General features: G+C 53.3%; 1 protein-coding gene across 1 annotated transcript in view; it reads right to left on the bottom strand.

Moving 5' to 3' along the window:
• Nucleotides 1-8,188: 8,188 nt before the first annotated feature.
• VDR (vitamin D receptor) overlaps nt 8,189-17,185 on the bottom strand; it is a 54,902-nt gene continuing 45,905 nt past the window's right edge. The window contains exons 8-10 of the mRNA XM_074374970.1: nt 12,532-12,683; nt 12,225-12,341; nt 8,189-10,926 (exon numbers count right to left, since the gene is read on the bottom strand). Coding sequence (XP_074231071.1) covers nt 10,667-10,926; nt 12,225-12,341; nt 12,532-12,683 — 529 coding nt within the window. The 3' untranslated portion in view covers nt 8,189-10,666. The remainder of the gene's footprint in view (nt 10,927-12,224; nt 12,342-12,531; nt 12,684-17,185) is intronic.

Raw genomic sequence — 17,185 nt, 5'->3', positions numbered from 1 at the left:
CGCGGCCAGAGATGCAGAGAGGCCGAAACAAGAAAGACACGGTGGCACTGAATCAAGAGGAAGACTGAGGGGGCCTTGGAGAACTCTCCCCGTCAGACACCAGCTTGCTTCTCCAGCTCTGGAGGCAGTCTGGGGTGGGGGACAGTGTCCTCCTGGCCACCCCATCCTTGGTCTCCCAGCTCCCCCGCTCCCAGAGAAGCAGGCAGGCTTCCATCCACCACAGGACAGAAGTGGGGTGGCCAGGGGTGTGTGGAGTGGGTGAGGGTCCAGCCTCATCCGAATCAGGGCAGTTGGAGACAGTTGAGGGTCTGTAATCTCGGTTGGGGGTTGACGGGTGGAGGCTGCTTTGCAAGAGGAGATAATGTGGCAGAGCAGAGCCCTGGCCTGGAACAGGGTGCTGCGGGGCCAGCCTTCCCCCTCCAACTCCCCCTGCTTTGGGTGGCTTGAGCAGGCCTGTGAGCACCTTTGGGGCACCAGCCGGGTCCTTCCTATGAGGTATCCACCATGAGTTCCAACGTCCACCTCCTCCCGTCCTGACCTGGGATGTGTGTATGTTGAGGGGAGGGTGACCGGTGAGAGGGGAGGATTCCCCCAGAGGGTGATGAGAGTGATAATGATGAGGCTAGTAGTTGTCAAGCACTTGCTGCATGCCCAGCACGAGTCTAAATGCTGCCTGCTAACTTAGTTTTCACAGCATCTGTGACATCAGTACCACTGCGGTCTTTGCCTTACGGAAGAGAGACAGAACCAGGACAGATCGCCAGCAGCCCCGCAGCTGGTTTGGATCCCGCTGCCCCTCCGTGCTGCTTCGGCTGTTCCCGCCTGCCGCCAGAGATGGGGCCCTGCCTGCGCAGTGCTGTAGGCCGGCCTTTGTGCTGTCATCACGAAGACTCTGTGTCCCATTCGTGGGCGGGGAAACCCAGGCCCAGAGGGCTCAAGTCATTCCCTCAAGGTCACAGATTGTGGAGACACCCAGCATCCAGGACAATGTGCTCTCCTTCACTGCCGTGCCTGCTCCCCTCCAGGTTGGGGGCGGCATGGGTTGTGGGGAGCACCTGGGCGGCCCATGCCTTTGTGGCTCCCACAGCCTAGCCCCTGCTGGCTGGCATCTGAATGAACTGACAACCAAATAGACCAACAACGAACTGAACGGTCATCTTCCCAGGCCACTGATATCCTGCCCACCGACCGTCTTCCCTCCCCGCCCACCCACTCCTCCACCACCCCAAGGCCTTCCTGTCAACACAGCAGAGGCAGGAGCCCCTTGGGGCGGGGTCCCTATCAGAGAGGAAGTGGGGCTGGCTTCTCTCCCACCCCTTTATCACTTGTTCCCATCCCCGCTTTATCACCCAGGGCTGTTCCACCACCCTCTGCCTGCCACTCGTTGAGGCTCCGGGGTGGAGAGGGGAAGAAATATAAATCAGTGGGAGCTGAGGTGGGGCTGGGGGAAACTGAGGGGATGGCAGGAAGGGGTTTCCCTGGCACTCCGTGCCCCTGCCTTGCTGGCCAAGCTTTTTCTGATGGGCTGCTCGCCCTACCTGGCCGTCCTGGTAGGCAGATGGAGAAACAGGAGCCAGGGGCAGGCATGGCTACGGTCCCTGCCCTTGCCTCGCCTCGCCTCACCCTTGCCCTATACTGGCTGCCAGAGGTGTTCCCAGGGCTTGAAATTAGATGGGGTTGGGTCAGGGTAGCACATGCCTTTCCAGACGCCCTGCATGATTCTGCGTGCAAGTGAAGAGGGCCGTGGGGAGGCCCCTCAGAGCTGAATAAGTTCTCCCAGGCTGGGCTGCAGGTGACTTCTCCGTCCCTCACCAAAGTGCGGATGCCTAAGGAGAGTTCTGCCCCTGCCTTTCGCTCTCAGCAACCAGAATCTAGGAGAGTATGCCTTTCTTCCCTGAGTCCAACGCAGAATTTGCAGAACAGTCCAGCTCGGAATTTGATACTTGAGACACCCCTTCCTACATCCCCTATGTTAGATATCCCTGGATCCCTGAGCCTTGGCTCAGATCTGGTCAAATTCTTTAAGAATCTGTTCAGACTTGGGGTGAGACTGTTGGGTCCCGGGGAGAGCGTAGCTGTGGAAGCATTGACAAGTCCCCCAAATTCCTGTGGATGCCGGGTCTTTCCAACCACTCCCGTCCCAGATACTCACTCTCATTACCCACCCCTGCCCTTGCTCCCGGTGAGGTCAGGTCGTGAACAATAGAACCAAAGTACTCTGGTCAGTGCGCTAATGTCAGCCTGCAGGAAGGCATTGTTTTGACTCTGCACATGGTCTGCAGACCTAAATTTTGGGAGCTGCAAGGTCAGGAAGGATGGTCAGAATGTTGGGGAGCAAAACGAGGACTCAAAAGATTTGAGCAGGCTAAGATGTGGGAGAAATCAAATCAGATAAACATGAATAGGGATAAATGTTAAATTCTGCATTTTGGTCCCAAAACCCAACCGTCCACATACAGAATGAGGGAGATGTGGCAGATGCTTTAGGGAGAGGTAGTTAGCATGTGGGTTCTGAAGCCACAGGAACTTAATTTCTCAGTTTCCAAAGTTCAAAGGAAGGTGTTGAAATTTGCATAAGTCTGTTTGCGTTTCACCTTCCAGCCGGGACCGAGCAGAACTTTTTTTAGCTGGACATCTATTGTGAAGATCGGCTCTTTTAGATGCTAACAGAAGTGGGCAGCACATTGCCTGGTACTTGTTCGTTCATTCATGCGTTTATTCAGCTGCATTTGTGGAACCCCTCCTTTGTTCCCATCTACCAGGGAACCCCAAAGGCAAAACAGAAATTTAAAATACACCATAATGTTCACATCGTTCTACAACAGAGTAGGTGCACCGTTCCACCCAGATGGGACAAGGGAGGGTACAGCCTGGTGAAGTTCAGGGGAAGAATTTGTGCATGATGTGAAGCCTGAGCTGGAAATTGAAGGAGCAGTAGGAGTTTGCAGGGTGGGACAGATCAGGCCGAGGAAACAAGGCCTAGAAAGGTGTGTAGTGTGGGTCTTAGAGTGTTGGCTGGGGACCCCTGTGGGTCCCTGAGCCCCAGTTAGGGGCTCTGCAAGGTTGAAACTACTCTCATAATAATACTAAGACACTGGCTGCCTTTTTAACCCTCATTCTCTCACTTGGGCACAGAAGCGTCTTTCCAAGTTTCCAGGGTGTGTGATACCCTCACAGACGGAGCGCAGGACCAGTTGTGAGAATCTAGCTGCCTTCTATGAAGCCAGGCATGAAAGAAATTTGCCAAGCTGCCAGACAATACCCTCTCATCAGGAAATTTGTTTTGTTATTTTTAATAAAAGTTGTTATTTATGTTAACTTACAATAGGTTCATGATTGCTACTTTTTAAATTCAAGGATTTTAAAAATTTCTGAGTTTAAATTGCTAACGGGGGGAGGTGCCAAGATGGCAGAGTAGAGAGACTCCCAGCTCACCCTCTCCCACAAATACCCCAAGAATTACATCTACAAACCCACTGAATCGCACAACACACCTACTGAACTCTGGCAGAGTGCCTCTCACTTCAAAATACAGGAGGATTCTCACAAAATCTGATAGACAACAAGTTCATACTGTATAGCACAGGGAACTATATTCAATATCTTGTAGTAACTTATGGTGAAAAAGAATATAAAAACGAATACATGTATGTTCATGTATGACTGAAGCATCATGCTGTACACCAGAAATGGACGCAACATTGTAAACTGACTATACTTCAACTAAAAATGTATATATATACACACATAAAATAAATTTCTAACATAGTAAATATTGATGGATATAACCCACATAAACAAAAGCTCTTTGTAGGAGGGTGTATTTATTTTGAATGGTGTTAACGGGTCCAAAGGCCAGCACATTTGGGAACGGCTGGCGTGGAGGAAGGTGGCCAAGAGCACCATCAGAGCTGCAAGCGGTCGGACACAGCGTGGCTTGAGTCCCACAGTCTGGACAGTGACACGCAATCCCGGAGAGGCCGACAGGCCGCATCCTGGTCGGTTTTGTACCTCGCCAAGGGAGGACGGGTCCAGTAAACGCTGGGGCAAATGAACAGAAACCACAATACAACACATACATGGAGCAAACCTGCTTCTTGCCACTCATGTTGATTTCTGCCTCTCTGGACAGGAGCCACTTCCTTCCAGAGAATACTGACTTTAATTACGGGTCAGTAATCTGTGTGCCATGATGGTGGTGGTGGTGGTCATTGGGGAAGCGAAATTGACAGAGAACGACCATAACTGGAAGAAGCTGAGGACAATTTTAACTAGAGTTCCACGTGTTTCAGATTTCTGTGATTGCCTTCCCATCTCTTTCCCACACTTTTGATTCCAGCGGCCTTTCAACTGGGGCCTTTTTGGCTTATTAAGTTGCACACCTGCCCCCTGGTGGCTGCATGGCACAATGACACCTTGGACCTGCTCCAGCAGCTACTCATGGAGCAGGAGCCTAGCTCCACAGTATGAGATCTGGGCCAAAGAGATCACCCTGGAGCCAGTCCCAAGAGCCCAGCAAGGATCAGCGGTCAGAGGATGAGAGCGGTGTCAAGTTCCAATGAAAATTTACTTGACCATTCCTCCACTCTGTAACCTAATAATGATGCTGGCCAGCATTTATGAGTCATGGCTACGTCCAGGTACTGCAGTAAGGGCTTTGCACGGATTATATCACAACACACCTAGAAGCAGGCACTAGTATTGTTGCCATTGTACAGATGAAGATTCTGAGGCTCAAAAACATTAAATCACTTGCCTAAGGTTATGCAGGTAGCAAGCGGCAGAGCCAGGACAGGGACCCACCTCTTCTACTTTGTGGCTTCCACTTGTGCTGCTTGGTGATGATCTGTCTGCAAGTCTGTCTTCTCCCACTGGACTGTGTCTTCCTTGGGGTTAGTGACTGTCCTAGTCATCACTGCGTCCTCAGTCCTGAGCCCAGTGTTTGTGCTTGGAGACACTACAAGGACTGTACAATCAGGCTGGACCTCAGAGGGAACCTGGGTCCACATGGAAGATGCTCAGAGGCCCCAGGCACAGTGGCTCAGCCATGGGGACCTTTGGCTAAGGTGTGAGTGTCAGATTCTCCCCTGGCTGTGACTCCAGAGGCAGCGGAAAGCCAGAGGGCAGATTCCTCTCCATCCTTTTGGGTCCCTGGCATCAGGAGAGATCATCACCACCAGGTGCCTGCAGTAGCAGGGACTCAGCCTTGCAGGACCCTGGGCACCTCCAGAGAGACAGGGAAAGGCAGGAGTGGGAGATGGAGGGAGAGGGGGAGAGAGCCGCCAGGCAACTAGCTCAAACCAGTCCCTGTGGGGCAGTAGCACCACCTAGTGGTGAAGCTCAGGATGATTTTGGAAAGAAAACATCAGATAGTCCATAGCTGGGGAGAGGCTGGAATACCGCACCCCGGGTGTTAGGGTATTTCCCCCTCCTTTGAGTCAAAGAGAAGGGCCTGGAAGCCTCTGGTCCCTCCCGAAGGGGTCAAGTTGTACAAGATGTGAAGAAACACCCCTAGTCCTACCTGCCCTTGGCCGTCACACTCTTTTCCTGGTGACAGCCTGCATCCAATGACTAGCTGATGCAGGGATGGAAAAGCTGGCTGCTCCGCCTCAGCTTTGCAGCCCAGATTCTCCCTCTACCCAATCCCACTTTCTTCCCTGCCGCCAAAGCTGGTGATCTCGAGACCTCTCCCCAGTAAACTCCCTGCACTTCAACCTACGTTTCAGATTTGGCTTCCCCCCGAACCGGACTTGCAACACTATCTTCTGTATCATGTGTGCCAGTCTGAGTGCTGAGATTCAGGGCAGCTGTCTGCAGCAGCGCCCACCCCCCCAGCCCCCTGCCCCCGCCCCCAGCCCCCGCTCCACACGCTGCTGTGCTTCCTGGTCAGCTGGAGCACAGACCCGGCCAGGAGCCTCACGGCTTCTTGCCCACAGTGAGGGCTAGCTGGCATGAAGAGGCATCCCCTTGGCCATACTGGGAGTGCCAGATGTCACTCATCACTCTTGTCCCCTGCAGGGCCATGGGGCAGGTGGACAGACCCAAGGTTCCTAGATAACCTCCAGGGATCCCCAGTAGAAGCTGGAGACCCTGACCTGAGGGCTCTGGCCGCTCCAGGCAGGCCCTGTCTGCTTGTCCCAGGGCTGGAGGAGTCAGTTATTTCCCAGCACAGTGCCGACCTGTTTATACCACATAAAGCTCTGGGCCTGTCAACCCCGTGACCCGGGAGATGTTTCTTCTGTATGCCTCTGTTGGGAAGCAGACCTGTTCACAGCAGTTGGCTGCAACATTACTTGATGTAAAAGGGAGGATGTTCCCTGAATATCTTCTATATGATGTCAAACGCTCAGCGGCTGTCTACCCAATACAGCAACAGACGTGCATCGTCCACGATTAGTGCCAGGTGGGAACGCATGGTGTAGACCGACACTGTCCAACAACACTTTCTGCAGTGAGGGGAATGTTCCCAAACCGTCCATTACTGTAGCCCCTGGGATGGTGAGCACTGAAAATGTGGCTCGTGCAGCTGAAGAGCGAAATACTTACTTTTGTTTAATTTTAATGAATTGTAATTGAAATCCACATCCAGCTACCTTATTGAACAGCCCAGATGTAGACCCAAGGCTTGGAACGTGAAAACTCAAGATCACTTTCTTCTGACTGTGTGCATTCCTCTCTGTTTACCTGGAAATGTGTATTGTCACACACAGCCTTGGAGATGCGTTGTTCCTCCGGATCATCTGTAAAAATGCTAAGCAAGAGTTTCTAATTCTCCTGCCAGAGACATGCCCGTTGAGTTCCTTTCTCTAAGTCCATTAATTTTCCTTGACAAAATAGCCCTCAAGCCCCATCCCCAATTCTTCTGTTCCCATCCCATCCCCCAGTGACACATTTGGTTTGAAATCTTTTCAGATGCTTCTGGAAATTAAAAGTAAATCCCATCCAGAGGTTCCTGGACCAATTTATCCTAAGTTACTACACTAGATAGGTTTTCCCTGAGTGATTTCCCTTACAGATGACCGTGTTGTGTCTTTAGTTAGTTATTTTTGCTTGTGTGTTTAGCGAAGCTGCTTTTTGCCATAAATCCCATTTCTTTGGGAAATGGAGCAGGTACGTAGACTCCTCTGGGCCATTTGGGAGTCCTGTATATCCACAGAAGTGATTTGTAATTCTCCAAGTCATGGGCACAGCATTTCAAAATACAAGACACATTTCTGTCAGTGGTTACCTGGTCTCTATTCTTGAGCTTCTCTGGAAAGAGCCACCATGAATTGGACCCCACATGTGTGACTGAATGCTTCCTGAGAGAAGAGCACTGTTGAATCTAGCACGTCCAATCTCTCTGTCCCCAAGGCCTCCTTTCAGAATGGAATCTCCCTTGCATCCCCTTTAATAGGGAGCTGGCATGATTATCTGCAGGGAGTGGTGTCGTGTAGCAATTAACTAATGGCTTCTGCAGCCAGCTGCCCAGGGTTCAAACCCCATCTCTCACTTACCAGCAGTGTGGCTTTGGGCAAGCTCTCCCCTCTGTTAAATGGGGGTAATAGTAGTCCATCTCCCCTCGGGTCCTCATAAGGCTAAGGCAGTTGGTTTGCATAAAGCATTTATTTACAGCAGTACGTGCCACAAAGTAAGTGCTGTGTAAGTGGGAGCCATCTTTATTACCATCAGCAAAGCTTTCTTCATTGGTTTATTTGACAAATTTCTGGCAAACGTTTTTTCTCTTTGGAAATCACTCAGGAGGCACTCTTCAAAGCCGTCTTGGCTGTTTTATCCCCAGCTTTCACCAGCTCTGTTGTGTGTTCTAAGCCTCCCCGTTGGCCCCACTTGGATTCTCTTACTGGCTCCAGTTAGCCAGAGAAGGGCTTCCTAGCTCCTGGAATCTTGTTTCTTTGGCCTTTGGGTGCACGCTTTCCTGGGTTTCCAATAATATACTTCAAAAGTTTGGGATTTATAAAAGTCCACTTTCATATTCCCTTATTCTAAAGCAGAATAGATGGTAACATTTTCTCCCAGTTCAGCCCCATGAAACCTCACTTTTTCTCTTTTCTCTTCCTCCCAGCTTCTAGACTTCCTTTTGGGACTGGACTGGGCTGTTGTGGGCCCCAGGGCTGAGGAACTGGTATTCTCAGGGGTTCTCTCAGGTTCCCTGGAGAAGGCGGGGCCAGAGGAGAGCCAGGGAGGAGGAGACGTTACAAAGACAGATGCACTTTATTGGTAAGGCAACAGCATTATACAGGGCTGAGGCAGAGAGCCCGTCCAGCCAGGGCCACATCGGGGTGGGGGTCTAATTCACATTGAGACACGGGCTGAGGTGTCCTTTCTCCTCCTCCTGATGGGTCAGTGGTGTGACAACTCAGGGAAGCAAGGCAGGGGTCTGGGATCTAGACCTGCTCTGTCTAACACCCAGGGTTTCCCCCAAGGGACGAGGTCAGCCCCCAGGGGAACGGGACGTGGGGTCTGAGCTCAAGCATGGTGTAGTGAAAAGAACACTGGACTGTAGGTCCGAAGTCCAGCCCAGTCCTGGTGCTGCTTCTGACTCATTACACGAGCTTGGGGGGGGGGTCACACCCTCCTCTCAGCATCAGTTTTCTTTAATGAGGGAGTTGAACTAGGCTAGCAATTTTCAAGCCTTTTCTTCTGCTGACTAGCAGCTGGACCAGCATGTTCTGCAGCCAGTCAACTCACAAAGGACTCTCCCTCATTTGCAAAACAACTACAATTAATGTGTAGAATTTCACCATGGAAGTTCCCCCTCCCATAAATATCTCTTAATCAGTGGTGCTTATTACCCGCTATGTTAGAATGTGGTACCAAACAGAGTCTGATTCTGAAGACGACTCCTGTGTAAGAGACGTAAGCCGGAGTCTGAGGACGGTGTTCTGCCACAGGGAACGCAGCTGTCAGTGTCTGTCCCCAGAAGAAACACTGGCCAGGCAGACACTGGCTGCAGGGGTAAGTCGGTTTGCTGCCGGGTTTTCAGAGAACAGCAGGTGCAGGTGGAGGGGTGCCTACTGACATCAGCTCCTCCCTGCTGAGACAGCACATGTGGCCGTGCTCCCCTGACTCTAGTCACAATCTGAAGGACCCTCTGTGACTCCTGGAAGAACCAGCTCTCCTCCGCTCCCACATGCCTGCAACTCACCCCTCCAAGGAACCCCAGCTGGGTAAATGGGCCATGAGTCTCCACCTCCTGAGATGCTCTGGATACAGGGAGAATATGGAGTTTGAAGCTCTGTGCTCCCACCCTGCTCTGCCTCCCAGGCCCTTTCTGTCGTCTCGCTGACTAGTCACCAGGCCAACCCACTCCCTCCACTCACTCCCAAGGTGCTGGGGCACTGGCTCCTGCTTCCCTCGGGGGACAGCAGTCTTGGAAGCAGACTGAGGTGAGCAGGGAGGGCGTGGCTTGGGCTGCTGGAGTCTGGAAATTCCTCTCCCCCATCCCACCCTACCCGATGGGAAAGATGAGGCCCCTGCTGGTAAGCAGAGCAACACTGCTTTTCCAGACAGTTGTGGGGGGTGGGGGGTGGGACAGGGGGCTGATCTCTGGGTCACCATCCATGGCCATCCCAGGGTGAGGCCTCTCCAGTGCCCACAGCCTCTGCACAAGGACACGGGCTCTGGAGCCTGCAGCTGGTTCCCTCTTAGGGGTTGGAAGTAAGGCACTGGCAGGGTGAGGATGAGGATGGTGCCTGGGATTCTCTGAAACCTGGGGGCCATTCAATCGTGCTACATGGATGATTGGAGGTCGGTCAACCCCTTTAATCCAGGCTGAGGAGCCACAGGCTTGGTGACAGGTCAGGTGTGGCCTCCATCTGCTACTCTGCTGTGAAGCTCTGGGTTTTCCTGTCCCCCTACTGCCTGGGCCTTGACTTCTTCCCCCCTCAGCTTCTCAATGGCTGGGTTCTGGCCAGTGGCCCCAGCCATGGGGAGAAAGCCCATCTTACCATAGCTACTTCCGGGGAGAATGTTACCATGGTGATGGGATGAAGATGGGCACCAAGTGCCTTTTGGCCAGCAGAGGTGGATGAGGGGGAGTTGTGACCTGAGTCACCTTGGTTTTGGTCACCCTTGGCAGTGACAGTCCTAGACAGGCCAGGGCAGGGAGGCAGAGCGAGAAGGCCCGCCCCATCGTGGCACACTGACCCAGGACAGAGCAGCACGGACCGGCAGCAGAGTCAGATAGGGGTTGCGGGTCAGTATTCAACGTGGGTGGGGTGGAGGAAGGGCGAGCCCACCAGGTTCCAGACATGTGGGCCTGGAGCAGAGGGGAGGTACAGGTATCTCTGTCCCTGAGGAATGGGTATGTTTCTCCTGCCTGCCTGTTCCCTCAGCACCAGCCAGCGGCCACTTCTGGAGTGGTGGGGGCATCCCTGGGCAAGGACCCGCCTTCAGCCTCTGCCCTCTGCTCCCACTTGAGTTTCTTTGTCAAATAAACAGCAACTCATCAGGACTGAGGTCTCAAGGGACTGGGAGCAGCCTGTGGCCTGCAGGTACGGGGGACCTGGTGTTAGGTCGGGCAGGAGAGAGGATGGGCCGGGCGGGGAGGGGAGTCTGGAGAGGAGGGGCTGAGCTCCAGAAGGGGTGGGAGGGGCTGCTGGCCCAGGCCTGGGCACGCAGCACTGGAGAGGCAGCCCCACCCAGGCGTCACTGCGGGCTACCCTAGTCAAGAGATCTCGTTCCCGAACACCTCGAGCACAAGGGGCGTGAGCTTCATGCTGGACTCAGGCTGGAAGGAGAGGCAGCGGTACTGCTTGGAGTGCTCCTCGTTCAGGCTGCGCAGGTCAGCTAGCTTCTGGATCATCTTGGCATAGAGCAGGTGGCTGCCCGGGGGCGGGTGGCGGCAGCGGATGTAGGTCTGCAGCGTATTCGATAGGCGGTCCTGGATGGCCTCGACCAGTGCAGCATCCTGCACCCCGGGACGGTCTGTAGGCAGAGAGGCGGGGGAAGGAGGCACAGGAGCTTGGAGCCAGGTCCCTTCCTGTCCAACCGTCCAATCTCCCCTGACCTCTTGGACCACACACACAGACACCCAGCATTAGCATCCTCCTAGGTCACCCCTGGACAGCTGCTGACCCATGACACCACAGTCCTCCCCAACCCCTCAGCCACTTCCCATTGCATTTAGGAGCTAGTCTCAGTCCACTCTCGGGCCATCTGGCCCTGTTCCCCCTCGTCTCCTTCCATCTCTATGCACCATCTTTCATCAGGGTCCCAGTGACCCATGCCCTCTGGCCTTCACAGTTGTGTTCCCTCTGCCCAGAACTCAGCTCTTCCACTCTTACTTGACTCTTACTGAGCCTTTGGGTAACAGCTTAAAGGACCTTCCTCAAGACGACCACTCCTGATGCCCGTACCTCCATGCCCCAGACCACATCAGGGTCCTAGTGTCTGTTTCACCCTCTGTAGCCTCACGTGCTTCTTTATTTTTAAAACTCTCATCACACTAGGAGTTGGTTGTTAAATAGCATGTGTTTAATGTCTCCTTCTACACTTGTTGGGGGAGAAGTCTGTCCTGCTTGCTGCTCAGTCTCTATGCCCAGCACAGGGCCTGGGACCTGCCAGGAGCCCAATAAATCACTGACGAGTGAATGAGTGAGTGAATGCCCACTGGGCAGTGGGAGGGGTGCCCATGTGCTTTCGCTGGGCCCCCAGCTCAAGAAAGTATCCCTGGATAGAGGCCACTGGTACCACCCTCTTTGAGACTCATCAGCAATCTCACATCCCCAAGGACTGCAAGAACTTCCTCCTCAGCCTCTCTCCCTCTTCCCACCCCAAATAGACAGCAGAGCTTAAGGGTCACAGCACCCTGGCTCCAGAATCACTCAGCTAAACTGTCTAGCAGGCCAGATGTCAGGCCACAGAACCATGTCAGGCCCCAGGGTTTTGTGCCCTGTCCCCAGGGAATCTCAAATGTCAGGAGAGGTCAGTCCAGCTCACATAAGAGCAGAGCCTGAGTATCAGGATCGGGCCAGGCACGCTGGGAGGAGGGGTAATGCCGGTGGTGGCCACGCTTGTGGCCTGGGAAACCCCACTCATCTGCTTTCTCAGAATTCCACCCAGGAATCACCAAGGGTCTCGCCAGGACAAGGCCAAGGGCAGTGAGGGAACCCTCAACATCCACACACCGCACAGGCGGTGCAGACCCAGCAAGGTGGGTGTTTCCCCGCTGGCCCTCTGGGGCTTCACCCTTCCTGGTCCCCGAGCTCCTCACTGCTAGGTACCTGGGGAGACAATGCAGATGGCCATGAGCAGGACGTGCTCCTCCTCGTGCAAGTTCAGCTTCTTCAGCCCCACCTGGAACTTGATGAGGGGCTCGATCAGCTCCAGGCTGTGTCCAGCTGTGGGAAGGAATGGCCAGCTGCTGAGGGCAGGACCGAGGAGCCACCCATCCCACCCCACGTCCAGCCCGACCCTCGCCCGCCTGCCCGTCTGTCCCTGTTGCTGCTTGGCTCCCTCTGATGTGCCCTACGGGGCTGTGACCCCAGGAGGGGTGGAGCTGGGGCGGATAGGGGCAGAGAGCAGACGTACCCCTTGTCACGTCACTGACGTGGTACTTGTAGTCTTGGCTGCCGCAGGTCCAGGTCATGTCGTCCATGGTGAAGGACTGGTTGGAGCGCAGCATGATGACCTCAATGGCACTTGACTTCAGCAGCACGATCTGGTCCTCGGGGGTGAGGTCTCTGTCAGAGAGGGAAGGGGCAGAGGTCAGGTGACTGGTCAAGACCGTCATGCCGTGCAAGTCAGTGCAGTGTTTTGACAGGGATGCACCTGTCAGGGGACCAGCATGTGCCCTGAGTCCTCCTCCTCCGAGGAGCTAGCAGCCTGGTTGGAAAGAACCAGAGTGTTTCTGGAGGGAGAACAACTTGACAACTCAGGACTGACCAAATGCCAACTGGAGTAGCTCAGCTCCTAAGACAGGGAAAACCCAGTGACTTGCCAGGGTCTCCCAGGTCTAAGAAGCCATGGCTCTTCTAGGGTCAGGAAAACAAAGCCTGAGGAAGCTTGCAGGGTCAAGGCATGAGTATGGTTGTCTGCAAAAGGCATGGCCAGGGTCATCCTCAATGGCCCCCCTGCTTTCTTTCCCTCTCCCTCCTCCTGTCCTCCAGTCCTTTCCGGTGGTGGAGCTCAGCCAGCTGTCTCTCCGGGACATCTCTGAACCCCATCTCCCCTCCCACCGGGCTGCTCTGGTTCAGAGCATCCATTTCAGGTGCCTCTCACTAGAACCCCAGAGTCAAGTCTCTCAGGTCTCTCTTTCACCTTTCTTACTGCTGCTGCAGGGAAGTGTCATTCCTGTGATGGGAAATCCTTACTGACTATCCAACATCCCAGGCTCAAGCCCAGCCTCCATAACTTGGCCCCAGCCCGTCCATCCGGCCGCCTCTCCATCGCAGACTCCACCCACCCTCCCTTGTAACACTCTGCAGTCAGATGCTGTGTGTTCTCACGCCTGCCTGCCTTTGAACAGGGGACAGCTCCAACTTAGAGCACCCACCTTCTTCTGCCCCACTTCGTCTTTCTGGTCCTGAATCCAGTGAGGTCTCCCTGGGATCCCTCCGCCCTCAGATTCTCTTCCTAGACTTGGAGCCAGTCCTTGACGACCTGCGGCACATTGCTTGTGCTCCTATCTGGCCCTGTCCCCTTCACCTCTGTCCTTTATATGCTTGTCTCTGGCCCTTAACTGTAAGCTGCTCAAGGGCCAGCACCACCCCTTAAGTACTTTAGTGTCACCCTCACACTGATCATTGAGCCCTGAGCACGAGAAGAGGGCCACTAATTATGTGCTGATTAGTCAAGAGGCTAATGCCTAGTTCCACTATTCTGAGTCACGAGCTGGGCTTGTCTGAACAATGACAAGGGAAAAGCAGGGCTCACAGAACAAATTGCTCCCAGGTTTTCCTCCCTTTCTCTTTCTGACTGTATGCACATTTCCTCCTGGATATCCTGTCGATGGGCTATCATCCTCTCTGGCTATACTTTGGGGGTTTTTTTGTTTGTTTTCTTTAAAAAAAATTTTTTGGGGGTGGGAGGTTTATTTATTTATTTATTTTAATGGAGGTACTGGGGACTGAACCTAGGACCTTGTGCGTGCTAAGCACGCACTCTCCCGCTGAGCTATACCCTCCCCCCTCTGTGGCTGCACTTTGGAATGTAAAGAGGTAGGAAATGGAATTAACTGATGAGAGTCCTGTATCAACAGGTGATGGATGAGGAGGCGTGAAAAAGCTTGCATGATAAGGATGGCCACCAAAGGACCTGCACCGAAGGAAAAACACAAAGTGCTGGAGTTGGAGGGCCCCTCTTAGAGGTAATGTGGTCCATTTCCTTCCTCAGCATTCCTGACAGATGGCTCTCACACAGCCTCTGCAGGACTCCCCCAGTGCCAGGGAGCTCCCAGCCTCCGGATACAGCCATGAGGTGCTTGGCTCTTGGGTTATTCACCTCTTCTTCCATTGAGCTGTCACCCACATGATGACACACTCATCCAATCCTTGTAGTCTGTGCTCTCAAGGAACACAGAACCAGACTTCTCCATTAGCCACGGGACATCCCTTTAACCATTTAAAGAAAGCTACCATGTCTCCCTTGTGTCTTCTCTGGAATAAATAGCCCTGAGGTCATGGCATCTAGACCATCTTTGTCACCTTTCTCTGGCTGTTCAATCCATATTTAGAAAATAAAAATGAACACCACCTTCATTTGAGTTTTAATTCATTATCTAAGTAAGACATGTTCATTAGTAGATCTTTGGAAAATACAGCAAAAAATATAAAAGCAAATAAAAATGGCTCATAACCACAATGGATATTTTGGTTTACTTCCTCCCTCTTTGTTTTCTATGCAAATATCTCTTTTTTCAACACACACCAGGTCATAGTAATTCTGTGTCCCACTTCCTAGGTCAGTTCATTGGGGTTGCATCATGTTATATCAATGTACTATAAGTTAATTAATCAGTCTCCCACCCACCTATTTTTTGGGTATTTTGGTTGCTTCTAAGTTTACTATTACAAGTAATTCTGTGAGGCATATCTTTGTACATAACCTTGTGCTCAATGGCCCACTCAAAATGATGTCCAGGAGTGAACCAACATCCCATAGGTACCTGGCCAGAGAGATTTCTGCAGGACCACTGCCTATTATGATGCACACATACTACTTCTATGAAAGCAAACCCAGAATGACCTCAAATTACCACCCACAGCTTGGAAATACAGGGACTTTCTAAGTGCAGCTCTCAGCCAGCCAGAACTGGGAGTGGTGGTGGGTGGGGGTAGAGGTGGAGATAAAGGGGAAACCAGTAAGAGACCTCGTTCCTGCTGTGATGGGCACCAGCTTGGGCCTTGGGCCTCCTCCATGTACCTGGGCAATATTTACACCCTGGTCAGATTCCACCCCTGCGGCCACTTCTGGGCACTTGCGATGTGCCCTGGAAATGTGTTGCTGCCTTGCCTGCCACGCCCCTCCCCCACCAACGCAGGGTCCAGCCCCTCCCTGCCTGCATTCCCAAAGTGCCTTTAAAAGGTCTCTCCCAGGGCCCTGCATCTTCACCACAGCTGTTCACACTTCTATCTCTTCCATCAGACACGGAACCTCTGGAGGCCAGGGACTGTGTTCTAGGCATCTTTTATCCCTCATAGTTTATATAAGAAAGCTGATTGCTGGATTGATGAACACGCAAAGATAGAAGGAAGGACATAGGAGGAAGGGGCACTATGACCCCAGGTCTTTGACCAGGAAGGAGCCCCTGGGATGGAAACAGCAGTGAGGTTGAAGGCATGTAGCCCAGAGGGCTGGGCTCCAACTGACTGGGCCTGGTCCCTCATGCACCTCTCTGGGCGGTGAAACCTGTGGTCCTTGGCGCTCAGATCCAACACTGCTCCTGGCCACTTAGTTGCTGCTCCTGACACCGCTTCTCCCATGCACTTCTTTTGCAGGGCTGAGGGCGGGAGATGTGTAGGGTACAGACTGAGAGGCGGAGGGAGGGCAGGCGGGAGGCAGGAGCAGGGCCAGGGCCACACCACAGGGCAGTTCACACCCAGCACAGCCCTCCCAGTCCCGCCCCACTTCGGCCTGGTGCCCGCCCTGGAGTCTCATCCTGTACACTCCCCCCAGCTCACCCACACGGAAGTCTCATCCTGCCCTCCCCACACCCTCCACCCCTCCCTACGGGCCCCGAGTTCAAAGCCACCAGGGACGCAGCCACTGTTCTTTCACTTCTTGGAAAAACAGAACCTCTAAGTGCAGAAACTGGCAGAACCAGGGAGCTGCTGGGCTGACCCTGCCTGGGTCCTCTGGGAGCCCAGGCTCTGGCACAGGCACGGCGTCAGCTCCATCCGGTCACAGGGAGCATCCGCTCCATTTTTACTGGAAAACATTCCACCTTGGGACTTCTCAAGTCACGCCAAAGAGAGAAGTCCTGATTAAATCGGGATCGATTTTGCCTCAGTAGCTGGGAGGCTCCGGGACCTGCTCATCTACAGCTCATTTTGGCCATGACTACAGGGCTAGACCAGGGGACTCTGGAGAATGAGGTTTGAAAGGGAAGGGATCGGGGAGACTTCAGCTCATCCTTGGGGAGAGGAATCAAAGACAGGTAGTGCTCACTGTGCCCGGGGATGGGGACCAAGAGAAAAGCTGGCGCTCAGGTTGCTTAGCAGAGGGGGCTGCATTGGGGTAGTCTGGTTAAATGACTACCTTTCTTTTTAGGACAGTTTTCCCACATCTGCCATCCCAGCCACCACTTAGAAGCACCAAACCTTAGCCTCTAGACAAGGCTTTGGGTGTCCTCTGGTGCAACTCCTCACTAGGCAAGGAAGCATGGACCCTGTGTAGACGAGGACTGCTCCTCCTGGAATTATGGTGGGAGCCGCCTGCTCCAGTATATCCACCGGCACCTTGAAGTGTTTTTTTCCTCTAGCTGTTTATACACAACAAGACTTTGGAAAGCATGTAATCTGCAAACCATGAAGAGTGGAGGAGGGAGTTGGAACTTGTGCTAAGCGGAATGTGTCATCAGTTCCAAGGAAAGGCTCTGGAGGGTAAATCCCAGGCCCAGTGTGATGCTGCCCTCACAGGTAACACCTGTTCTGCCTGCTGGAGTGGCCTTTACTGCTTTTGCTGCAACCAAAATGTGCGATGCCGTAAGACTGCTTCAGTGCCGTTTGATGTTTTTCTCTTTTCT

This window comes from Camelus bactrianus, chromosome 12, assembly GCF_048773025.1.
Source record: "Camelus bactrianus isolate YW-2024 breed Bactrian camel chromosome 12, ASM4877302v1, whole genome shotgun sequence".
NCBI classification, from domain to species: Eukaryota; Metazoa; Chordata; class Mammalia; order Artiodactyla; family Camelidae; genus Camelus; species Camelus bactrianus.
This window is presented reverse-complemented; position numbering and strand designations above follow the sequence as displayed.